Below are 26,451 nucleotides of genomic sequence, written 5' to 3' on the forward strand. Positions count from 1 at the left end.
CAAGAAATCTTTCAGTTCCCAAAGCTCAAACTAAATTAAATTCTCCTATCATCGATGACAATCTTCAACTGTTCATTCGGTTGAAGAATGTTCGTCGACGACAATATCAACGTTCTCGTGATCCTGCTATAAAAACATAGCTAAGAATTTACAAAAAGAAATTAAACATAGATTTACTCTTTTGCGAAATGAAAATTTCGCTAAAGAAGTTGAACAAATTAAACCATATTCTAAACCTTTCTGGAAACTTTCTAAGGTTCTTAAGAAACCTCAGGAACCAATTCCTGCTCTCAAGGAAGGAAATCCAATACTTCTTACAAATGGCGAAAAAGCTTAAAAACTTGCTCAGCAGTTCGAGAGTGTCCACAATTTTAATTTGAACATTGTGAGTCCTATTGAAAATGAAGTCTCACTGAAATATGATCATATTTCAACCCAAGTGTTATCAAAAGATGACATTATTGAGACGAATTTTGATGAAATTAAATCAATTATTAGGAAACTTAAAAACATGAAGGCTCCTGGTAATGATGGAATTTTTAATATTCTTAATAAAAATCTTCCCGATGTTGCCATGAGACTCCTGGTTAAAATTTTCAACAAGTGTTTTTCATTAGCTTACTTCCCAAAAAGATGGAAAAACGCTAAAGTAATTCCTATCCTCAAACCTGATAAAAACCCAGCAGAAACATCAAGTTATCGACCAATTAGCTTACTTTCTTCTATCAGTAAACTTTTTGAAAAAATTATCTTGTTGAGAATGATGTCTCATAAAAATGAGAATTCAATTTTTTTACCAGAGCAGTTTGGATTTCGTCATGAACATTCAACTACTCATCAACTTGTCAGAGTAACGAACATGATAAAAGCAAATAAATCTTCTGGAGTTTGACATAGAAAAAGCATTCGACAGTGTTTGGCACAAAGGTTTTAATAGCAAAAATGTCTGATTTTCAGTATCCTATTTATTTGATGAAAATGATTCAAAATTATTTAACTGATCGTACTCTTCAGGTTAGCTATCAGAATTGTAAATCTGAATGAGCCGGTGTTCCGCAGGGTTCGAGCGTAGCTCCAATCTTGTATAATATTTTCACTTCTGATCTTCCAAATCTACCCGTTGGTTGTCAGAAATCGCTATTCTGCGACGACACAAGTCTGTTAGCCACAGGTAGAAATCTAAGAGTGATCTGCAGTCGCCTACAAAGAAGTTTAAATATTTTCAGTGATTATCTGTCAAAATGGAAAATTAAACCAAATGCAGCAAAAACGCAATTAATTATCTTTCCTCGTAAGCCAAGAGCTTCTTTTCTTAAACCAAACAATAATCACATTCTCAAATTGAATGGCTTGGAATTTACATGGTCTGATCAAGCTAAATACTTAGGTTTAACGTATGACAAAAAACTCACTTTCAAAGATCACATTGAAGGAATCCAGGCAAAGTGTAATAAATATATTAAATGTTTATATCCTCTTATAAACAGAAATTCTAAGCTCTGTCTAAAAAACAAGTTGTTAATTTATAAACAAATTTTAGACCAGCCATGCTTTATGCAGTACCAATTTGGTCAAGTTGTTGTTCCACAAGGAAGAAAACGCTTCAAAGGATTCAGAATAAAATTCTGAGAATGATTTTGAAGCTTTCCATTTGGGATTTCTGATGTAACACTGAACAGAGCTACAAGTATTTACTAAAATTGAAAATGTTACTTGAGATTTCATTACAGGAAAATGAAATAATGTGTGTTCGTCTTTATGGTGTTTGTTAAAAAAATGGAAGGGGCGATTATTTTTTAGCTCGCCTCGGGCGCCGGAAATCTTCACGTCGGCTCTGCAATGACCCACCGTCACCGGCGAAATCTCAGACCTAGAAATCCAACGGGACATGCCGGCTCATACTTAGTACTACTACAGCACTTTCACTCTATCGCGTACCCCATCGGTCAACAGTCGCTTTCCCGCCCAACAGGGTCATCGACAAAAATCAATTATAATCCGTTGTACCGCCAGTACCGATGCCCGATGCCAATCATGGAACTGGTGAAACTTATAGACCGGCAAAAAAAAAACAACTAATGACTACTCATCGTCGCACTCACCTTCGATCCAGCACGCGAGTCTTCCTGCGCTTGTAGGTCCCGGTGTGGCCTTTAATAGTCCGGTACAGTGACATCACCATGGCGACGGTTCGAGTCGGTAAAGAAGATTTCCGCCAAAAAAAATAAACAAAAGAAGAAAAAGCAAGTACACTGCTCAGATTTGGGTGCGTCGAGACACCGAAAATGAATTTCACTCGTTAGCTTTCAACAACACTTCAAATTGATTTTTTTTTCTTCAAATTATTACACCAAAACAATCACACTTTCACTTTCACTGAAAAAGAATAAAAATTTTAATCGGTTCTAACCATGAACGAACGCCTTAAATGGGCTGAAAAATTTTCGTCACGCATCGATCGGACTCGCTAGTCTCCGTTCCGAAGTCGGTTTTTTCTTTCCTCTCGAACCATTGACGGCGGTGGTTTGTGATTTCCTCCCAAAAAATCTACGTGATTTGCAATCCGCCCAGCATAAAAATAGCCGAACCGAAGTTGTAATTTAACGCGGGTGTGCGATTTACTTCATTTTTTTTTTGTTACTTTCTTCGCCACACCGTTTCAGATATGGGTTATGCTAGCAATTTTGAGAAAATTTTAATTTTGCTTCCTCGCTCCACTAGCCAGTCGCGTGTTGCGCCATCGGAGAGACTTGTTCGTGACTAACTCGAGTCAAGTTGTTACTTGATCGACGCTCACTATCAGGGAGGTGCTTACAAATATTGGCGTCGGTGCACCAGCCAGCGAAACTTCGAGGGAAAGTCCGATCAGTTACCGACAGTACGCAAAAATCTTCACTTCACGTATTATTTCACTGCCATGAAAATATTTCGTCAGCGTAGGCCATGACTGGAATGTGAGTTCAGTTTCCCTAGCGCCGAATGATTGGTTCCGTAGAAGCAGAAGAAGAAAAATGTCAGTTCACTTTTGAAGAATTAAATCACTTAGCATCTGAAATGGATCAAAAAGAAAATAGAGGTTATTTAAAATGTCAAAATGAAACACAATAATTGTTGTAATTCAATAAATAATTTAATAAAAATGGCTACCTATTTCGATAGACATTGCAACCTATTCTTAGGTTCGAGTTTCAAACGCGTATCAACCGACTTTTGAACATCTTTCGTCTTCAACTCGTTAAATGCATAGCAGTCTATACAGAGCTGCCACATTACTTATAAGTCCTACATAAATCGCAAAGCAGACGTAAAGTATTGAACTTCACGAAATGCAATTTTTTTCTCTCCACTCTTAGGCTCATTTGCAAGTCACTCTTGGGTTGTGCATTACGTTCGAAGAATAGTAGGCTGTGACTTCCGGCTCTGAAGATATGATGGCATAAGTGACATAACCGACGAAATATGATTTATTCATTGAAGTTGAAGCTTGAGTTTAAGTTCATCTCACTTCAAAATAGGTACAAACATCCTTTATTGAGGATTGCTACTCGTTACTAACCTAAGTTTGTGCTTAGGGCACATAACCGATGTTGCTTTTGTTTACGTTTCGTCTTAGACTCGTCAGTGCAAAGCAGTCCAAATTCAAAGTTTTGCAAATAGCATTAACTTTACGTCTGTTTAGCGGTTCAAGTTGAACTGTTGAAGTTGAAGTAAAGTGTAAAAGTGTAAAAGTGTAAAAGTGTAAAAGTGTAAAAGTGTAAAAGTGTAAAAGTGTAAAAGTGTAAAAGTGTAAAAGTGTAAAAGTGTAAAAGTGTAAAAGTGTAAAAGTGTAAAAGTGTAAAAGTGTAAAAGTGTAAAAGTGTAAAAGTGTAAAAGTGTAAAAGTGTAAAAGTGTAAAAGTGTAAAAGTGTAAAAGTGTAAAAGTGTAAAAGTGTAAAAGTGTAAAAGTGTAAAAGTGTAAAAGTGTAAAAGTGTAAAAGTGTAAAAGTGTAAAAGTGTAAAAGTGTAAAAGTGTAAAAGTGTAAAAGTGTAAAAGTGTAAAAGTGTAAAAGTGTAAAAGTGTAAAAGTGTAAAAGTGTAAAAGTGTAAAAATGTAAAAGTGTAAAAGTGTAAAAGTGTAAAAGTGTAAAAGTGTAAAAGTGTAAAAGTGTAAAAGTGTAAAAGTGTAAAAGTGTAAAAGTGTAAAAGTGTAAAAGTGTAGAAGTGTAAAAGTGTAAAAGTGTAAAAGTGTAAAAGTGTAAAAGTGTAAAAGGGTAAAAGTGTAAAAGTGTAAAAGTGTAAAAGTGTAAAAGTGTAAAAGTGTAAAAGTGTAAAAGTGTAAAAGTGTAAAAGTGTAAAAGTGTAAAAGTGTAAAAGTGTAAAAGTAAAGTTTTGAAGTTTTGAAGTTTTGGAGTTTTGAAGTTTTGGAGTTTTGAAGTTTTGAAGCTTTGAAGTTTTGAAGTTTTGAAGTTTTGAAGTTTTAAAGTTTTAAAGTTTTAAAGTTTTAAAGTTTTAAAGTTTTAAAGTTTTAAAGTTTTAAAGTTTTAAAGTTTTAAAGTTTTGAAGTTTTAAAGTTTTGAAGTTTTGAAGTTTTGAAGTTTTGAAGTTTTGAAGTTTTGAAGTTTTGAAGTTTTGAAGTTTTGAAGTTTTGAAGTTTTGAAGTTTTGAAGTTTTGAAGTTTTGAAGTTTTGAAGTTTTGAAGTTTTGAAGTTTTGAAGTTTTGAAGTTTTGAAGTTTTGAAGTTTTGAAGTTTTGAAGTTTTGAAGTTTTGAAGTTTTGAAGTTTTGAAGTTTTGAAGTTTTGAAGTTTTGAAGTTTTGAAGTTTTGAAGTTTTGAAGTTTTGAAGTTTTGAAGTTTTGAAGTTTTGAAGTTTTGAAGTTTTGAAGTTTTGAAGTTTTGAAGTTTTGAAGTTTTGAAGTTTTGAAGTTTTGAAGTTTTGAAGTTTTGAAGTTTTGAAGTTTTGAAGTTTTGAAGTTTTGAAGTTTTGAAGTTTTGAAGTTTTGAAGTTTTGAAGTTTTGAAGTTTTGAAGTTTTGAAGTTTTGAAGTTTTGAAGTTTTGAAGTTTTGAAGTTTTGAAGTTTTGAAGTTTTGAAGTTTTGAAGTTTTGAAGTTTTGAAGTTTTGAAGTTTTGAAGTTTTGAAGTTTTGAAGTTTTGAAGTTTTGGAATTTGGAATTTGGAATTTGGAATTTGGAATTTGGAATTTGGAATTTGGAATTTGGAATTTGGAATTTGGAATTTGGATTTTGGAATTTGGAATTTGGAATTTGGAATTTGGAATTTGGAATTTGGAATTTGGAATTTGGAATTTGGAATTTGGAATTTGGAATTTTTAATTTAGAGTTTCAAGTTTCAAGTTTCAAGTTTCAAGTTTCAAGTTTCAAGTTTCAAGTTTCAAGTTTCAAGTTTCAAGTTTCAAGTTTCAAGTTTCAAGTTTCAAGTTTCAAGTTTCAAGTTTCAAGTTTCAAGTTTCAAGTTTCAAGTTTCAAGTTTCAAGTTTCAAGTTTCAAGTTTCAAGTTTCAAGTTTCAAGTTTCAAGTTTCAAGTTTCAAGTTTCAAGTTTCAAGTTTCAAGTTTCAAGTTTCAAGTTTCAAGTTTCAAGTTTCAAGTTTCAAGTTTCAAGTTTCAAGTTTCAAGTTTCAAGTTTCAAGTTTCAAGTTTCAAGTTTCAAGTTTCAAGTTTCAAGTTTCAAGTTTCAAGTTTCAAGTTTCAAGTTTCAAGTTTCAAGTTTCAAGTTTCAAGTTTCAAGTTTCAAGTTTCAAGTTTCAAGTTTCAAGTTTCAAGTTTCAAGTTTCAAGTTTCAAGTTTCAAGTTTCAAGTTTCAAGTTTCAAGTTTCAAGTTTCAAGTTTCAAGTTTCAAGTTTCAAGTTTCAAGTTTCAAGTTTCAAGTTTCAAGTTTCAAGTTTCAAGTCTCAAGTTTCAAGTTTCAAGTTTCAAGTTTCAAGTTTCAAGTTTCAAGTTTCAAGTTTCAAGTTTCAAGTTTCAAGTTTCAAGTTTCTGCCTCCATCGAAAATCACAAACAACACTTCACGATTGCATGATTGTGAATTGATCACTGATAGGTTTTTTCAGACACAGTTCTTGTTTTACTTCAAGCTTTAATTTATAATCATTCAATGATCGAAAGCATTACTGTAGAGTTCACTGCATAAGATTGTCCACACTAGGGGGAAAAACGAACAAAACATCCCTCCAGGGCAGATCGAATTTGTTCACACCGTCGTTGCTCGTAAAAAAAAAAAACAACTATTCGCTATCGAGCCTGACATATTCTCCCTGTCAAAGGTTAACTTGGGCAGCCTCGATCGTAAATTAAAGCATCCCCGTCAGCAACCGGTTCCAAACTTGAGCATACACATACTCTTGAGGGCAAATAAATTATTGTGCTCTTCCTTTATCACCAGCGCATACTGGCAAGGTCATGCCCAACGGCTATCGACTCGGGACCTGCGAGTTATGGGACTTCCGCTTCGAATTCTTCGTTTTGGGACGTGCACACAAAGACTGAAAGCGTGGCGACAAGTTGCGACAGCCACAGTGTTTCGAACCAGAATTTTCAGATCGGTTTGGTCCCACTTTGTCAGTGAAGCCTTGAGTGCAGGTTGATGCTATTTTTAGTTAATTGAATTTGTTTTCAGAAATGTGTATTTACAGATTTCCCATCGACAATAATTAATTGAGCCACCAGAAAACTTGAATTTGCCACCGTCACGAACCGTCATCCGATGGGAGGGTTCGAAGTTCCCTTGCATCTGTGACCGACTTAACTCATCATCGTTGGCTTAACTAATTTGACAAACAAGCCACATAATTGACCTTCACCCGTTGGTTCGTTCGTTCGTTCGTTAGGCAATAGCGAAACGAATTTCTTTATGTTTCGCATTTTTATTTTCGATTGCAGCACGACAACTGCGCCGGCGGGGCAGACGAATCGCAGTCGAGTTCGATCAATTTATTTCAGAAGCTAGTCGTCAAACAAGACCGGGTTCGTTGCTTGCTGCCGCGGCCAGCCCAAATCCTTTTGGTCGATTATTCGAACATTCAATGTATGTAGGCTTCCCGTTGATCGGTGGGTGATTTTGCGGTGCGGTGTGTGTTGTTTTCGGTATGCTGAGAGCTAATGGATTGATTTGTGCCGGGTGCAATACTATGCTGCATGTCTGACAAACATATTGGCGAAATCCGTCCGGCTCGTCGTCGTCGTCATCATCATCGGCGGTGGTTTCGTATTTACATTTGCACGCGTGAACGAACGTGGTGAAACCTATCATCATCATCATCATTAGAACATTACTACGATGTGACCGCGGCTCATCGACGTGTGGGCAAATGGAAAATGCAGACGCCCACGCCACCCTCAGACGCCACGCTTGACTGGAGCGGATTTCAACCGGTACGGTTCATTTTTCGCGAAACCCCTTTCCCCTTTTCCGCAATCCTCCCCTACCTACCGTGGGCTGGAGTTTCGGCTAGATTTGATTTGTAATAATCACACCGGGTTTTTTTTTGCCCCAGTGGAAACAACTTAATTCGTCGTGATGAGCAAGGCTGCCAATCGGTGGTTGCTTTATTTTGTAAAACATGTAAAGAATGGATGTGTTGGCGGTTGTGCACTATTTGTCGGACAGGTGTTTCAGCCGTTAACACTTGATGGACGGTAAGGAATCTAGTAACAGATTTCATAGTTCGTTGAAGAAAAACATTTTTGGTGTGTGTTAGCAGCTATTACACGCAGCTATTACTCATTACATATCGGTTCGGCACGGTTTCCCCCGAAACGGTTTGGAAATTCTTGTAGCTATGCGAACAGAACAACGCAGATCCGGTTTGCCGGTGAACACGGAAAACTTATGAAATTCAATATTTTTCGTACAACGATGGGCCTTTCTAATAGCTTCAAATGCTATCTAATGAACTATAAAAGGTTTGCTTCTGCAAATCGGAGATCAAAATCATCAATTTTGTTGTTTTTGACACTTATGAATGCCAGAAATAAATACCGTGAAGCATTTTGGTAGATTCTTGCAGAGAAATATGCACATCCGAAATGAAATAATCGACCTCAAAATTCTATACCAATCAGATGTGAAAAAGTTATAAACAAAATCACGCGAAAATAAAGCATTCATCCGAGATTGGTTCAGTATGGAATCAATCGGCACTGTGAGCAGCTCTGCTGCGAGGCGTTTCGCTTCGAACAAGAGCGATTTCTTTATCTTGCTGCTGGTCGTTTGCATTGAAGAAAAATACAACGAAAAGTAAACAATGAAACAAAATCAGCCCTTCTAATGGCTCTAAATGTTATCTAAATAATCATTAGAAATTCTATTATGAATTAGATGCAATTTTTCGATATCTCGTGCCTAGAAGAAAACGCAGGTGTCAATCTTATAACAAACAACCGTGGTGGAATGGAGAGCTGCGTAACGTCAGGAATCGTCTAAGGAAAGCTCGCAAACGATTTTTCCGGACAAAAAATCTAGATGATAAATTGCTCGTTCGTGATTTGGAACACCAACTTGAATTATTGAACGCATCGTGTTTTCGGCCGTACGTTTCACGGATGGAGATCAATTTGAAGGCTGACCCGAAACAATTTTGGTCTCTTCTGCGGAACAAAACTTCTTCCCGTGGAATTCCTGTCAGTGTCCACTGTCGTCACCAATCTTCGTCGACAGTTTCGGATTCAGCCAACCTATTCTCGTCATTCTTTCAAAGTGTGCTAAGTAATAACTCACCGCCTCTGTCAGAATCGTACCTGAGTAGTTTACCGACGTATTCTTTGAGTCCGACGCTCGTGAGGGAATGTTCTTCTGCTTTGGCTTTACCTGCATTTCTGCTTTTCAACCGCTCGCTTGCTGAGCACATTTTCCAGCGAAGTGGAAAGAAGCTGTAATAGTTCCTGTTCACAAAACTGGAAACGTACACAATGTCACCAATTATAGAGGAATTTCTATCCTAAGCTGTTTACCTAAAGTATTCGAACGCATGGTGTTGGATGTTCTTTACCCATCAGTCAAGCACATTATCGCCACTGATCAGCATGGGTTTGTCAAAAAGCGGTGTACTACCACCCATTTAATGAGCTACGTTTCTTTATTGATACACAAACTTGAAAAACGACAGCAAATCGATGCGGTGTGTTTTGATATCTCAAAAGCATTCGACCGTGTTCCTCATCAGTTCGCTGTGGAAAAATTGAGGCGTAGTGGATTCCCTGTTTGGTTAACCAATTGGATTCTATCATATCTCACGGATCGTAATGCTTCCGTACGAATCGGATCTGCACTCTCGGAGTCGTTTCACGTTACTTCGGGTGTACCGTAAGGGAGCCATCTCGGACCACTTCTTTTCGTGTTATTCGTGAACGATCTTTACAGTGAATTGTCGTCATTTAAAGTAATATATGCTGACGATCTTAAAATTTATCGCATCATTACAAGCTTCGCTGGATTGCTGTGCTCTACAAATGGATATCGACCGAATACTGGATTAAAGACTTGGGCATTATTCTCGATTGCAAGCTTCGTTTCATCGAACAGTTTTCATTCGTTACTGCGAAGGCCTATGTAGTTTTGGGACTAATCAAACGAAGCACTCAAAACTTCAACGACGTGTATTGCCTGTATTCTGGAGTATGGAGTTACAATTTGGGCTCCGTATCACAGTGTTCACATCGATCGGATCGAAAGGGTGCAGAAGTGCTTCGTCCGTTTCGCACTCTGAAGGATAAAACATCCTCAACTACTTCGTTACGAGAATCTCTGTGCTCTCATCAACCTACCTACTTTACAAAACAGACGAATACTCCTTCAACAACTCCTCGTGTTCGACCTACTGAATGACAACATTGCCCCATACTACTGGAAAGAATTAATTTTAACGTTCCGGGAAGATCATTGCGAAGAACGGAATTTCTTCGTCGCTCACTTCATCGCACACAGTATGGCCAAAACAGCCCAATGGATGTCTGTTGTCATCGTTTCAATAGCTTGTATCATTTATTTGATTTTATTATGAGCAAAGACACATTCAAAAATAATATTTTTAAGTGAACATAAGTGTGTAGCTATAAAGTAAAAGTCTGTACGATAGGCCACCTCTAGTCGAAGACAATAAAGAAATATAATTGCTACTTCAGAATTACTTATCTGTTGAAATATGAAAATTGGAAGCGAATATAATCAGTTTAGCGATAGATTTAAATTAGAAAATTTTCGCTTTTCCCGACACTTTTTGACGTAAAGACTGTCCCAGAAAATATGGACGCACTTTAATTTCGCTGTAAATAATTCACAAGTGTTAGATACTCAAATTTTATTCGATATACTGATAATATTAGACTACAACAACAGAATATTATTCTCAACATTTGCTACTTAGCCATTGTAGACTAGCTGGTGCACCTTCTTGCGAACGTTCCTCATTAAATTCCGTACAGACTTCTTGGCGACAAGTTTTGACACTTTTTTCCAATCTTTTTCGAACTGTTGAATGGTTTCGGCTGCCGAGACATGTTGCCTAAGATGTGCCATCGTTAATGCCCAAAATTCCATGTGGATTCATGTCTTTTGGGACGAAAGTGACATTTTTAGTAGTATACCATTCTACCGTTGATTTCGAGTAGTGGCAAGAAGCAAGATCTGGCCAGAAGACAACAGAATCCTTGTGGCTTCGAATCATGGATAGAAGTCGTTTTTGTAAACATTCCTTGATGTATATTTCGCTGTTCATTGAAGCAAAAAAATCTTACCGCAGCTACAAATTGCTTGCGAGACCATAGCTTTCATACCAAATTTTTCGACTTCAATCGATATCTCGGACTGGTTTAATACTTGCCCTTCTCGCACCGTATAATATTGTGGTCCCGGCAAGGATTTGTAATCAAGTTTCACGTAGGTTTCGTCGTCAATGATTATGCAGTTCAAATTTCCAGCAAGAATCGTATTGTACAGCTTTCGAACCCTCGGCCTGATCGATGCTTCTTGTTTCGGACTACGTTTTGGTTGTTTCTGCTTCTTATAGGTTCGAAGATTCAAACGTTCTTTGGCACGAAGAACATTTGACTTCGAAGTGCCCACTTTTTTGGCCACATCCCGAACTGAAACCTCCTTCTTTTGCTCGAACGCCTTCAGTATACGTTTATCCAACTGAGGGTTAGCACCGAACTTCCTGATTGCATTTCGCACAGCTTTTTCACTTACTCCTTCCATTTTTGCTATCTTTCTCAGTGACAGTCTGCGTTCTGTGCACCATTTGTACACAATTTTTCGACGTTGTTCTGCTAAATGTCCACGCATTTCGAAACAAACTAATGAAAACGAATAAACAACTACACAAGTGGTTAGAGAAGAGTGTAAACAACAGGACACAGCCATAAAAATTGACAGATTCTTAACCATTGCGAAATGGCAGCGGTTTTTGGTTGCGTCCATACTTTCTGGGACAGTCTTTAGATCCGTCTTACTTTACTATTGGGCGCTTATTCAAAATTTATCATATGGTTGAGTGATAAGTTTTTGAACGTTTTATTCAACGTATCAACATAATGTTTTCCCTAAGTCATCGGAGATAAAATCAGTAGTTTGGAATCTTATTTGCAGTAGTACGACATGGTCACAAATAACTCGAAATTATAATTCTTCAATATTTGATAAGTAAAGAAGATAAAAATTTGATGCTACTTTTATTGCGTAGTTGATTCGTCCAATTCAGACCAAAATCCAGGTCCTGAATCCATTTGTAGAGTTCAGTTCTAATTTAGTTTTAGATTCCAAGAGCAGTTTTTTTCCTAAATCCAGCTTTAAAATTCAATACCTCGTCCAAAATCCAGGGCCAGAATCGAGTTTCAGAGCTCTGGAACTGAAACCGAATTTCAGAACTTGATTCTAAGTCAAGGTCTTGATTCTACATCTGGACCCGGAAATTTCAGAAATACATTCTAGACTTGGATTTAAATTGTGAAGCAGTATTCTGAAGCTAAAATGTAGGTTCTATTCAGAATTCGGTTCCAAAATTCCTAATAGGAATTCTGATTTAGAATCCAAATTTTGAAACTGAGTTTTGAACCACAGACTAATATTCAGGAATTCAGTTCTCAAATGCATTCCGGAATCCAGGATCACAATTCAGTTCCAGGATGCTGATCTAGTGTTTGGTTCCTAAATTCAGTTCCACAATTCTAGAAATTTAACTGAATTCAGGATTCTGAAGATTTTTGAATGTTATACTCCGGATCAAGACTCTAGAAGTGAATTTCGGAGCTGAATTTTGGATCCGAATTTGAACACTAAATCCTGAACTGGAATCCTGCAGCAAAACAGCAGCCTGGTCCAGAGTTCGGTGTTCAGTTCCGAACCGGATTTCTTGCCTTGAATTCCGTTCCAGAACGCAGATTTAGTGATCAGTTCTACAATGCATATCTAGAACTCAGTTCGAGAATTTTGTGTTTCAGAATTCATTTCTCATAAAAATTGAGTTTCAGTTTTCGGCTTAAGCGTTCGGCTAAAAAATTCTGCTCCAGAATTCCAGGCCCAGAGTAGAGATTCTTTAACAGCAAAGAAACTAAACCATCCATTTTATTCGTATTCACATCATCCGGTTATGTCTCTAACATTGCCCACCCGCTTTTTTTAGTAATAGCAGAAGTGAGCGTTGAACAAACAATATCGTATTTTTTTCATCATTCAAAAATTGACGAATTTCGTACTAGAAAGTTTTTGTTGTTTAAACAATAATTTCGCAACAAATATCAAGGGCCAAACTATTCCCCGACAAAAAAAAACCTGTCCCATCGCCGATTTTACCTTCCCTCTAATTTTGTACAAGCTGTCGTCCAATGCCGCAGCTAAGATGGTTCGAAACCTTGTTGAAATCACTCATTATTCCGCACCTAACGAAACATCTGGAGTGACAAGTGGTTGACCATCATCGACCACCAACCGGTTGCCTGAGTTACTGCTTTCAATTGCCCCCCAGCCTACTTCGATCTGAAACCATGCGCCACCAGAAATTCACAACAACAACAACAACGGTAGCGGCCTGTAGTAAAAACAAAAAATAACTTGTTTGTTTTGCAATTTTCCTATCACCGCACCTCGCCTCATCCACCGGTTAGACCTTTCCCTAAGGCCAGCAAACGTGAGCTTTCAAATACCTCTCAAACAACCAGGGAGTCCCCTCCTGTCGGCCCGAAGCTCAAGACGTCCGTTTTGATGGCGATTGGTGAGAAGCTGAAGACAAAAAAAAGTGCTTCAATAATCTCTACTGGTACGAGTAATAGCCTGCGGCGATTTGTACTTTCTGCCACGAACCAGTCAAACGTTTGCGTTTGAACGATGCTCATTAATACGAGCAAGTTTTCCGAAGGACAAATCTACGACTCAGTTCGTACGGGGCTACCGCTCGGTGAACGTTTAACAATTCATCACAGTATAATTTTCGGCTTTTGCTGCTGAATAGATGAGGCAGATGACGCCGCTTCTAGTGATTGGGGGCTAAATCACACCATTTTTAGTCAATTAATATGATTGCGGTTTGATTTTCCACTCAGCCTAGCACAAGGGATAGTGCAGCTATGTAACAGCAAACCTTCCAACTAATTAGTGACGTACAATCCTCGAATAATCAAAGTCTTACAAATACCTAACTCTCACTTTCGGTACATCCAAATTCCACCTCGATTTTGGCGTGTGGTCAATCGAGCGGTTCGACAATAAAAAAGGTGAAGAAACTGCATGTTGGACTTCTAATTTATTCTGATGCAAAAACATGCATGAACGAAGCAGGCTATGCAATGTCAAAATACACTAACCAAAAAAAGAACCGTGCTGGCGATGATGGTGGTCAATCAACTGCGGAGAAGAAAAAAAAAAGTGCAACATTCGCAAGTAGATTGACGCGGCGTGGACTTCTCGGCCAGGCCCGGCTAATTAGTAGAGCTTATTTAATTATGTTTAATTTGTTTGCAAATTGTGTGTGATACACATTGGCAATGAACCGTGACGCTTACCGTTAGCCAAGTGGCATTTGGAGGAGTCGAAAACCGAACGAGAACCACCACTTCGGCTGCATCAGGTGCAGCCGAGCTTTCCGAGACTCGGAACGCCGACCCGGCGAAGATCTTGAAATAACTCAGAACCTTAGACATTTGCAGTCAAGGTTGACGATGGATAGCCATTTAAAAATAACAAGAAGGTTATCCGTGCACGCACGTAAAATGCCAATTAGACGAACGAAGTGCTCCGTATTTCAACCGGTTTGGAGATGTTGAATGTTACTGTTTCTAACATTTGAATTAGTGGAGCATTGCGAAACCCACTGGCGATATGAAAATCGAATACAGATATTTATTCATATAAAGTCATGTTCGCAATTTAACGTCATCTTGGATACTGGAGCGACTTATAACAATAAGAATGGTAATACTTAAGGGCCTGCGTGTTCCTGTGTTTCCTGGGTTGGATTCATCCAGCCAAGCTGGGACATTCAGAAAATGAGTATTACCCATTATAATACTAAAATTGCAAAGATGACGAGTCAGCTCATAAATCGCTTACTACGATTTCATAATAAACGTTGTATCACCATGGCTACAAGCAACACATCACCATAGATACAACCAGTCCCGTAGTCAGGATTTCGTTTCGGGAGGAGCCAGTTAACTTTACCAGTTCATGCACCGAAAAAAAGCGAACAAAGACATCAAAATGGAACTCACACCGATTTCTTAGATATTACTTGGCCCATTTCACGAACTCATATTCAAAGGGAAGGCGTTATTATCCCGTATCACGTTTAATTTCATCGACATCCGATAGTGTTTTCAAACTGTCAAAAACAAAAACAAAACCTTCTCCACTTGATTCAAAACTGTTTCAATTTCAATGTCTTGTTAGTTTGGTTTTCATACAAACTTGGCTTCATCGGTTCTCGATTTTCGGTTCCGGAAATTGCGATTAAAAATTCTAAATCAGAACGCACTTAGATTTACCTGAGATGACTGGACCAATTTTCACAAATGAAAGGTTGCATCCAAATCCGGTATCTGGTTCCAGAAATGCATAATTTTATGTGCTCAAAATCTCAAACAGTTACATACGTTTATTTATTTTTTATTGACTTCCATTAGAGCTGAAAAAGTACTCGTTTTTTTTGCAGAGTCGGTAGATTGATGAGGACATAGTAATTGTCGTAACGTGGCAATTGAAGACGATTCAGCCAAGACCTACTCAATGTCTATTTAAAGAATACAACAATATACAAGATTTGTAATGATGCGAAGTAGTGGTTTAAAATTCCAAAACGAAACTCAGATCGATTCCTTCCATGATTTGAGGTTTGGGAACAAATAATAGTTCGAGGGAGCCAAATCGGATGAACAAGGTCGATGGACAAGTAGTTGGAACTCTAAGTCGTTAATTTTACCCATGGTAACGATGCTCAAATGCTTCAGGTCAGGCCATATCACAGCGTTTTCTTTCTTCAATCACTCGATTAATGCACGCTAATACTCGCATTTCTGAACCACTGTTTCACGGTGTAATCTGCAGGATCAACAGTCCCAAAAAATTCAACGAATTTTTATTTGTTTTTGTTTAGAATTTTGGAAGGGGCCAGAGCACTTCCATAAAACAACATCAACCGTAACAGATACAAGGATTTATTTGGCTAACTTCGTCACAGGATCCACATTTCGAGAGAGGCTAAATCATGCATCTTTTCATATGCAGGGTAGTTTAATTGGTTAAACAATATCCCGGGTTAGAAGGTAGCTACGGGTTCGAGTCCCATTTCTGCGGTAACATTTTCGCGGTTTCCATTACATAATTGCTTTGACATGTCAATTTTCTATTCTGTTCGCCCCGTTAGATACTGATCATATTTAATGAAACCATGTTTGGAAAGATTGTCTGTTGGCTTCGAGCTTACGTGAGAATTTGGCCTTTCTTTTTCAACAGACTTCGCAGCTGATTCTTAGCGTACAGAATAATTGCATGGCTAGTTCTACGATCCTACTGACACGAAGAATCCTTCCAGGTCGGGGCTAGAACATGCGACAACTGGCTTGTAAGACCAGCGTCCTATGCTTTGAACCGTCAACCCGGGTTAAACATGATAGATATAATGTACGTTTTACTAAAATTAATGATAAATCTACTTTTAATAAGACTAAGAATAAAACTAGGGATATCAATATTTAGGTACAATTTCAAGAATACGTTGACAATTTCAAGTCGAAAATTATAAGTTCGGTTGAGCCCACCTTTTTGTCCGATTTAGCCCCACACAAATAATTCATTTTCGAGGCGAAATAATAATTTTATTTTCCTCGTAATCGAAACCGTTACAAAATCATTGGAATCAGCTCAAAGTGAACATTCGAAAGCACTAACAAGACGAATTCCAATTCCAATGCACAGAAATCAAATAGGGTAAGGGCTCCCTATTTCATCTCATTTGTAAGGACGTTGCCTTCAAACCTCTATTTAGCCACTGAAATCACTATAACTATTTCATATTACTGCTTCATTCGCCTTGCTCCACAGTGAGATTTGATTCACATTCCTTGGAAATTGAAATAATGTTCATAAAATAGCAAAAAACACTTATGAAATGTTCACTACTCTGCTCCTAATTTCATCTCAATGGATTTTTATCCATCCTATCGTTGATCCTTTATTCCATCCTAAAAATTAGCAATGGCGACAGCAATCAAAACGAAATATTCCACTATTACACTCTCAGGTTCAAAATGTCAGAATTCTTCTTAAAAACGGCCTAATGCCAACTATGAGACAATATACGATATTTTTAGAACCAGTTTGAAATCATTTCAACGTTTAAAAATTTTTCAGTCGTTTCCGTTACCTTTCGCTTTAAATTTAAAATTTTACTGAAAAGTTAATTTGGTGAACTTTAAATGAAAACAAAACTGTGATTGTTACTATTTATTCATTAGCCCTTCTTAAAACAAAGTGTAGAGCCAGAGATGCCATTTATACAGATTTATATGTATTGTATAGATTTTTGCGTTCGCATGCTGGTTTAAATCAAAGTACCGATTTTGTAAAGATTTCCTAAATTTAATACAGATTTGTACAGATTCATAGGAAGAAAGAAGTAAAAAATTAGACTTTTCTCTCTGAGTATCTATTAGTATTTGATTGCAGTGATTCTTTAAAAGTTTATTAATCAACGGACAAATCACATGTTAAAGTGGAAATCTTTTATGTAGATAATTGATTATGAACACTGACAAACAATTTGGAACCAATTTGAACTATTTGAGACCAGATATTTTCATAGAATATGTATTACGTTGCATAGAAAGTTTATATCTGGTCTATCTGTTTTCACTAATAAAATGATGTTAACAGATTTTATTAGTGAAAACAGATTTAACATCATTTTATTAGTGAAAACAGATAGACCAGATATAGAGTTTCTATGCAACGTAATACATATTTTCTATGAAAATATCTGGCATCTCTGTGCACAGCCGATGAAACACACACACTTCACAGCGTTTAGTTGACTTATAGCGGAATGAAACCAGTGCTACTAGATTTGCCACAATGGTTATTTCATTAGTATTTAACATGCTCTTCCTGGTAATATTCGAAGTCAAAACAGTTTTATTGAAATATTAATATCAATAATATAATTAAACTAATGTCACGGATACCAAAAACATACTTTTTGATGAGATTTTGAAGAAGAAAAACAATTTTTGTTTTGTAACATTATGAGATAACTTGGCAACTTTGCGAAACCAAATGAGATAAAAACAGAGCGCAATCAAGTGAACTAAGTGAAAACTTTCATCTCATATTTTTAAAGACTTTTATTGTTTGTCAGGTAGTTTTTGAAGTATTAAATAGTTAATTAAACAAGTAGCAAATGAACATTACTAATTATGAAGTCATCCAGCATTCAATGGTAGTGTAATTGTGCGAAAAAGTGATCATGTTTTGAGACGAATCGATTAGTAGATAATCAGAAACATGAACTGTAAATCTTGAGACGAAAATGTGTCCTAAATTGAAAAGTGAGTTTATTTGAAATGAAAAAAACCATACACGAAGAACTTAAAACCTTTTCTTTCAATAGGAAAGTGTGACAATAGCTTTTATAATCATTTTAAAACATTTCACAGTTTGGTTCAGATAGGTTTTAAAATATTATTCATGTTCAAAGTAATGAGGTGAAGGGATGAGATGGAAATAGGAGCTCAGATGAAATAGGGAGCCGTTACCCTATATCCAAATAATCAGAAAAAAAATCTGTACAAAACGTACACGTTTTTACACAAATACGAATGACGCCAAATTGAATTGAATTAGCGTCATCCAGCTAACTGATACCTGTCTATCACATGAAAACGCGTTTACAAAATCAATACTTGGATAGAAATAATTACTGGTTTATAAGATCCGGTTCAAACCTGTGCCCAGTCTAACCCCGCTCTCCCCTAAACACTTTGATAAAAAGATTTTAAAATGAGTGAACTAAAGGGACCATTGCCAAGTCGACAACATATCGTCATTACTGATTTTAAACAGACTCATTCTCGACCTTCGATACAACAAATTGAAACCTTGCTTAAGCAACAAATGCACCTCGAATTGAATAAGAAGTACAAAGCAAACAAAATGCTTTACGTGGAACAAGCTAACAAATCAGTACGAATAACGGGTAACGCTAAAGATGTTCTTCCATCAGTCACCGACGACGAGTTCATTCAAAGAGTGATGTTTTTTCATTTAAAAAAAAAGTGAAAGATCTTTCCCCCGATTTCCTGAACGGTGTACGTTTGTTATGCATGCACTTGAAGAAGTCTATACCTTCATATGTGACCTTTGGTCAAGGCACTTTACGTCTGCTTAGCGGTTCAAATTGAACTGCCGAGTTTAGCACTAATCAGTTCAATTTGAACTGCTCTGCCCTGATGAGTCAAAGACGAAACGTAAAAATAATAAAAACGGGTATGTGCCCTAGCACAAAATTTGGCTATCCCCTAAATGAAAAATGAATTTTAGTTGGTTTGACGTAAAATCGCCATAACTAAGTTCTTTTTTTTAATGACTGAGTGGAAACATATGTTGGAGAAGCCAAATGAACAACATAAACAGTACGTATAGAACGAGAAGACTAGTGTTTGATGAACAGAGAAAATGTTTGGATGTACAGTACCGGTCATGAGACGGCCATGCTGCAGACCATGTTCGATGCACGTTCTATCATGCCTAACCGTGTTTTAGACCTGTGTCTATCACAACGCGTAGGGTGGCGAAATGATAGCGCGTATGCACAGAATGCATAGGAACGCAGGTTCGAGTCCTGTCTCTGAGCGTATCTTTTTCCAAAAAATCATCTTTTCTTTAAGTTTTTCATTCATTTGGCTTCTCCAATATATGTTTCCTCTCAGTCATTGCAAAAACTACCTACTACGGTAAACCCTGTGAGAAACTGAACAAGAAGTCTTCTATTCTTTTAACGGGTATAAATGAGTTCATGCCGTTTTTCACGAAATTTAACTTTATTGACAAAAAATGGTTACACATGCAGCATCCACGCAGTTGCGTCTTGCCCTTATGTGCACCTCGTGCACTGCACAACCAACCAAATTGAAGGAATTTTACTGCATCTCAATCCGTACTTTATTGTCACTGTATCCATATCTTTTCCGTGCACATGAGTTACTGCACAGTTGTTTTCTCTGTGAGATGCACACCTTCAGTAGCTTATGCTTATGGCAGTTGAAAACAAATTGCTGACTCTAGAGATGCAAGGTTCACAGATTATTCTGCGTTTCACAGAATCTCACAGATTTCAGAAATCAATCACAGACTGGCAATGAGCCCCTGAAAATCTTCAAATTACTAAGGCAAATGAGGCATCCTACAGACCGTTTGAAAGTGGCGGGATCATTTATTTACTCGGACTAATTTTTGTTTCGAAACAGATATAAAAAAAATGACCTGGCATCCTTGGCTGTCTCAGTTGCAACTTCGAAGCGGTTTTATTGATGACATTATTGACAGATTTGCTCAACGTGCAGCGCACCGAATTTTTCTTTATTTGCATCGATGGTACGAAATAAATTTAAGAAAAAAATTCATTCCTCAATCTTTAATGCGTACAACTTACAACGAATTGTTACATCTTTTGTAATCAGTACACAACCCGTAAATATTGTCACGAGACGCCACTGAATCCATTTTTTGACTTCATCATAATTGCAGAAGTGCTGGTCAACCAGGCCAAGCTGCATCGACCGGAACAAATAGTAATCGGAAGGAGCTATGTTTGGGCAACACGTCGGGTAGGGTAAGACTTTACATTTGAGTGTTTCTAATGCCGTTTTTTATTGAAAAACACTGGTGGCGTGGATTGCTCTGGTTTTGCACTTTCGAGCAGAAGTGCAATTTTTTTATGGTGTTTTATTGTCATTTCTGGTCGAAAATGCAAAATCAGAGTAATAAGCGGCACCAGTGTTTTTCAATTAAGAGCGCCATAAGTTTGTCAGTATTGTCATGATGAAAAATTACTGTTTTTATTGCAATGCTCGGCTCAAACGTGTCCGTTTTCGTTGGTAGACCTTTCTCATGATCCTTTTACTCGGTTTCAGTAGCTCATAATACACCTCACTCAGCTGGTTTCTCCATATACGGAGTATTACCTGCTGACCATGAATATTCCAAACGGCCGTCAATGATAATGCGCGGTAGATGTTTTGGATCATTGTAATCTACCCACTTTTCATCGCCAGTAACAATTCGATGCAAAAAAAAACTTTTCTTTTTCGCCATTGAAGCAGTTTCTCGCACGGGAAAAAAACGGATTTCGGCGTCGCTTGGGATCAATTTATGCGACGCCCAATGGCCTAAGACTGGCCCATAAAGTATGGACGAACTTTAATTTCGCTGTAAATAATTCACAAGTGTTAAATATTCAAATTTTATTCGATATGCTGATAATATTAGACTACAACAACAGAATATTATTCTCAACATTTGCTACTTAGCCATTGTAGACTATCTGGCGCACCATCTTGCGAACGTTCCTCATTAAATTCCGTACAGACTTTTTAGCGACAAGTTTTGACACTTTTTTCCAATCTTTTTCGAACTGTTGAATGGTTTCAGATGCCCAAAATTCTTCAATTTCTCGCAGTTGTGGGCAATTTGGTGGATTCATGTCTTTTGGGACGAAAGTGACATTTTTGGTAGTATACCATTCTATCGTTGATTTCGAGTAGTGGCAAGAAACAAGATCTAGCCAGAAGACAACAGGATCCTTGTGGCTTCGAATCATGGGTAGAAGTCGTTCTTGTAAACATTCCTTGATGTATATTTCGCTGTTCATTGAAGCAGTGGTGATGAAGGGTTTTGAAATCTTACCGCAGCTACAAATTGCTTGCCAGATCATAGCTTTCTTACCAATTTTTTCGACTTCAATCGATGTCTCGGACTGGTTTAACACTTGTCCTTCTCGCACCGTATAATATTGTGGTCCCGGCAAGGATTTGTAATCGAGTTTCACGTAGGTTTCGTCGTCAATGATTATGCAGTTCAAATTTCCAGCAAGAATCGTATTGTACAGCTTTCGAACCATCGGCCTGATCGATGCTTCTTGTTTCGGACTACGTTTTGCTTGTTTCTGCTTCCTATAGGTTCGAAGATTCAAACGTTCTTCAGCACGAAGAACATTTGGCTTCGAAGTGCCCACTCTTTTGTCCACATCCCGAACTGAAACCTCCTTCTTTTGCTCGAACGTTTTTAGTATACGTTTATCCAACTGAGGGTTATCAGGACCTTTTTTCGGCCAGTTTTCGGTTTATCCTCAAAGGTGTTATCATCCTGATTGCATTTCGTACGGCTTTTTCACTTACTCCTTCCAATTTAACTATCTTTCTCAGTGACAGTCCGCGTTTTGTGCACCATTTGTACACAATTTTTCGACGTTGTTCTGCTGAAAGTCCACCCATTTCGAAACAAACTAATGAAAACGAATAAACAACTGCACAAGTGGTTAGAGAAGATTGTAAACAACAGGACGCAGCCATAAAAATTTACAGATTCTGAACCATTGCGAAATGGCAGCGGTTTTTGGTTGCGTCCATACATTCTGGGACAGTCTTTAAACATTGACAAATAATGGACAAATGAGTAGGTCCAAATGATTCTGCAAGTTTTTTTCTGCCTTTGCCGGGTCTTGATCGAGAAAATTCGTCCAAATCCTAATCTTCCAACTTTGAGGTCGCTCCGATTCGTTCTTCGTGGTTCAAATTAAAATGGCCACTATAAAAACCGTGCAAACCACTTTCGATACGTTCGCTCAGCAAAAGTGACTTTTGGCGGCAGTTTTTTTTTATATTGAAAAAATGAAAGTGAACTCCCCGCAAAAACAAATTTTTGGGCGACAAAATTCGACATTTTTATAGAAAGAAAAGTATTGTTATTTACGCTTCAGCTAAATGAAAAATACTGATTCTTAAAACTTAACAAACTTAACTTCTTCATTTTCAACCAATGTACAACAAGGTACGCCTTTCTGTCTGGACGAATAACAGCAACCAGTCAGGAAAGATCTTGCCAACAAGAGTTAATGGAATGGACGAAGACGTGAATAGTGAACCACTGCTCTTCTCTTAATTTGGTGGAAAGCAATGAGAATGCCTCGATCCCATGGAATTTATCCAGTAATGGAAAAATATATTTTTGTATTCCGTTAAATTTTACTATTGAGCTCATGCAAGATCCGGAATAAAAGTTTGCATTAAAATAAATATGTAAAAGATCTTACTATTTTTGAAAACCGAAGCCTAAAAATATCTGCACAATTTTGCAGATTAATGTATCATAATCCCCATAAAAATTCACGACAAATAGTATTCCTGTTAAGGGGTTACACCACTGTAGAAAAAGACGGGTGTGTAATGTCAGAGACATAACTGGATGCCGTGAATACGAATAAAACTGACACTCTTTCTTTAGACTTCCTAATATCAATTAGTTGATCGATTGTGTGAATTGTGTAAGCTTTCCTCTTTTCCACTACTAGAATTACAATACATTAAACATTCTGCCACACAAATATTGCGAAATAACTAGTATAGTGCTTTGTGATAAAATTATGGTAGTTCTGAAAAGAACCTTTTATGATGGAGAGAGACGTGTTGAGTTCAACAACACGTTGACGAAAGCCAAATTCGAAATGAATGGCTTCTGAGTCGGTGAAGTAAATTTCCGCCTAATTCTTTGAATATATTATTATGGTTTTTAAATACAACATACAGAATATTTATGTCGATTTATTTATTTCGGATTTAAATATTTCAGTGAAAGAAACTATCAAAATGTTGTACGGGATTAATTTCTGGGATTCAGATAGGGCCAAATCGTGTAATTCTCTAAGATATTAAACACTGTTTGGATATAAACGATACTAAACACTGTTGCGAATTTTGCACTACGATAATTGCACAAAACTTATGGTTTTAATTTTCCATTTGACAAGAAGCAATCTATATAGTTCTTTAGATAACATTTGGAGCCTTCAAAAGGGCTGATTTTGCATAATGTTTCCCTTTGTGGTCCATTTTTCGTTGTATTTCGCTCCAATGCAAACGACCAGCAGCTCAGGATGACGCAATCGATCTTCTTCGAAGTGAAACTGGCTCTGCGACCTGTGCATTTGAAGTTTTGTACCACGCAAAAGGTCTGCTTTCATTGCCGACTGCTCCTCCTGACGACCGAAGTCCAAATGAGAGCACGACCTGAGCGTTTCACGCTTTATACTTGGTTTGTTCTTACTGATGTTGGTGCGGGAGAACCTTACCTCGACATCCAGTTCCGTCTGAAGCACTAGAATATATTAACGATTTTCAACCAGTTTACCTTTTATACTCATCCAGTAGATAATCGGAACTGATATGTGCCTGACTACCACAAAACCGTCGTCCGGGTGCGAAAAAGGCAAGCAAGCGTGATGAATTTTCCTCATTATTTACAAAAGTTTTAGAAAACGTTGTTTCTCAGTTATTTAAGGTAATCTCACGCTTTTGAAAATCGAATAATAAATTCCTGATCATATTTCCGATAGCTTGTAGAAAAAATTATGTTGTTGGGTTAAGTACATCAAGCGATATTCGCTATAAAGTTCTGCCCATTCTTGGGCAGGGCACCCCATACTAAAGAAAGTCGTATTCACGGACTTTTTTGGGGAATTATTTTGGGATCCAAAAATTTCGGATTACTCCATTTTTTAGATCCCAAAATAATTCCCCAAAAAAGTCCTTCTCTCTTTTTTTCTACAGTTGTGTAACCCCTTAATATGAAAGTTGATCTCTTGTCTATGATTGTTAATAACATTTTGTGATTACATCTAGAGATGTTATTGCCGTTTTTCTGAAGTGTTTATTTTTCCCGTTTTGCCATACCGTGGGAAAAACGCCAAAACAAGTTTTAAGCTCAAATAAATATGGAAAAGTTTGAATGTGCATCAGTGATGAGTTACAGTCTATGGAGTCTCTTTTTTGAATACATTTACGAATATTTTTTTTTTACGAATATGTTTTGTAAAAAATAAGATACAAAATTATTTTTGACAAATTTAGGGAAAGTTAAATGACTCAAATTTCTTATTTCCTTTTTTTCGTATTATTCCTTTTACCTCATCGATAACATGCAAGACATTCGCGAGAAAATCATGACATGCAAAAATGACTGTAAGTGTAGGAGAGACCGGGGTTAGATCGGACACGAGACAAAGCCGGACAGCTTAGATATTTTTTAAGAGTAGAGTAGAGATAATTTGAATCAAAAAACACTTTTTTGTTTTTTTTTTTACGAAGAAACAGCTTACGCAAGTTAACTTTTTCACATTATACAGCATCATTTAAAGAATATTTAGTTCAATTTCCGTATATTAATATTGTAAAATAAGGGCGGTAACAAAACATTCTCCAAAACCTCTTTTGAGAATCACGTTGCGCGGTGAACCCGATAACTCGGCGTAGAATTATCTGAAATCGAAAATGTTTTTAAATTTACTTAAAGTACAAGTTATTTCTCCCCCCTCCGTCGTTCTAAAGTTATTATTTTGATTTTTTAACAGTTCGCGGCATATTTAGGCAAAAAACGCGATCTTACGCTAAATTTTCCGCCAAGAAAGTATGTTCCCAGTTAGAATAGGATCGGTTCAGCTGATTTTTATCGGATCGTGTTCACGGACTTCGAAAAATTGATTTTCAGAAAAAAACGCGTTAAATTTTTTTTCTCAAAAAGTCAACTGGGAAATTTGAGCAACTTCAACTTCAAAAAACCAACTTACCTTGAAGATTTAAATAAATTATTTCGAATGGCTGCCACGCTTCCTGTTCGGCTCGGCTTGGTGATCCTCACCGGTTGTCCTTGACCTAATTAGACTACTTTTTGGCCGACCAGTCCGTCCGTCGCAAGGAAGCTTCGATTTTTATTGACGCGCACACATGAGCCGTCACCACAATCGAGCTTTCACGCGCTTAAGCGGATGGGTTTTCAACAATGATTCATCGACAACTTGAAACTATCGAAAGCCGGTTTTCGAATTGATTCGATCGAACGACACGGTGCAGAACGCAGTTGAACTTGTTCCCTCTTGCTCCTTGTTTCCACTTTGACTTTCAGATTATCCACCTCGTCGTTCGTTCGTTTTTATTTTTCTTCTCACACTAGCCGTTCACAAAATCACCACCACAAGCACGGCGAAAAAAAATCGCGTCGTCCTTCCCGTTTGAACTGATTCAACTTTTCGATTGTTGTGAACCGACTTGAGCGGCGACTTCATCAACCTTGACACTCGAAATAGCTGATAATGGCCAGTGAAGCGAATCCACCGTTATCGGTCAAGATTTCGCCGTCACTTTCGTGAACTTGGCCACCCAAATCAAAGAAGACGAAAAAAAAATTACACTTGGAACACTTTCCACCCACCAAGCAGAAGTAGATCACACACTCGTCTCCAGAACGGTAGCCAGTTTCCCGATAACGATAACGACAACGACGACGAACACTACGAAGACGGCAGGCAGGAACAGAAAACTTGGCTCTACTCGACACTAACCACTAACGGCACACTTCGCGCGCGTTCGACAGCGGAATAAAGTCTGGGCGACGCCGCGAAACGACACAAAGCAAGAGGGCGCCTCTCACTCTCAAACTGTCTGTCGGTTTTGTTTACTATACCGACCAACTGCTGTACTACTATTCCAGATATTCACTCGGCCGCCGCCGCCGCCGCCGTAGTAAACTCTAGTCTAGTCGCAAGAAGAGCGATTCACTCACAAATCGACGAAGCTTTAGTCGACTTTGAAACGATGGCTTCTTCACTGGCTTCGCATCGAATGAACCACCCAACCGCTCCGGAGCTCACTCTCGCAAAGAAATAAATACCAATCAAAAAATTTGACGGTGAAAAAAAAATCATAGCCT

The 26,451-nt window shown here is 37.5% G+C and overlaps 1 protein-coding gene across 2 annotated transcripts in view; it reads right to left on the bottom strand.

Annotated features, from left to right (window-relative positions):
* Positions 1 to 26,109, bottom strand: part of LOC131438996 (uncharacterized) — a 515,523-nt gene extending 489,414 nt beyond the window's left edge. Inside the window, exons 1-2 of one of the 2 annotated variants that reach the window (XM_058609452.1) lie at positions 25,313 to 26,109; positions 2,103 to 3,049 (exon numbers count right to left, since the gene is read on the bottom strand). In XM_058609452.1, coding sequence (XP_058465435.1) covers positions 2,103 to 2,182 — 80 coding nt within the window. In that variant the 5' untranslated portion in view covers positions 2,183 to 3,049; positions 25,313 to 26,109. The remainder of the gene's footprint in view (positions 1 to 2,102; positions 3,050 to 25,312) is intronic. The other variant, XM_058609453.1, reaches the window with a different exon arrangement.
* Between the last annotated feature and the right edge of the window lie 342 nt (positions 26,110 to 26,451).

Source organism: Malaya genurostris, chromosome 3 (assembly GCF_030247185.1).
Source record: "Malaya genurostris strain Urasoe2022 chromosome 3, Malgen_1.1, whole genome shotgun sequence".
NCBI lineage: Eukaryota > Metazoa > Arthropoda > Insecta > Diptera > Culicidae > Malaya > Malaya genurostris.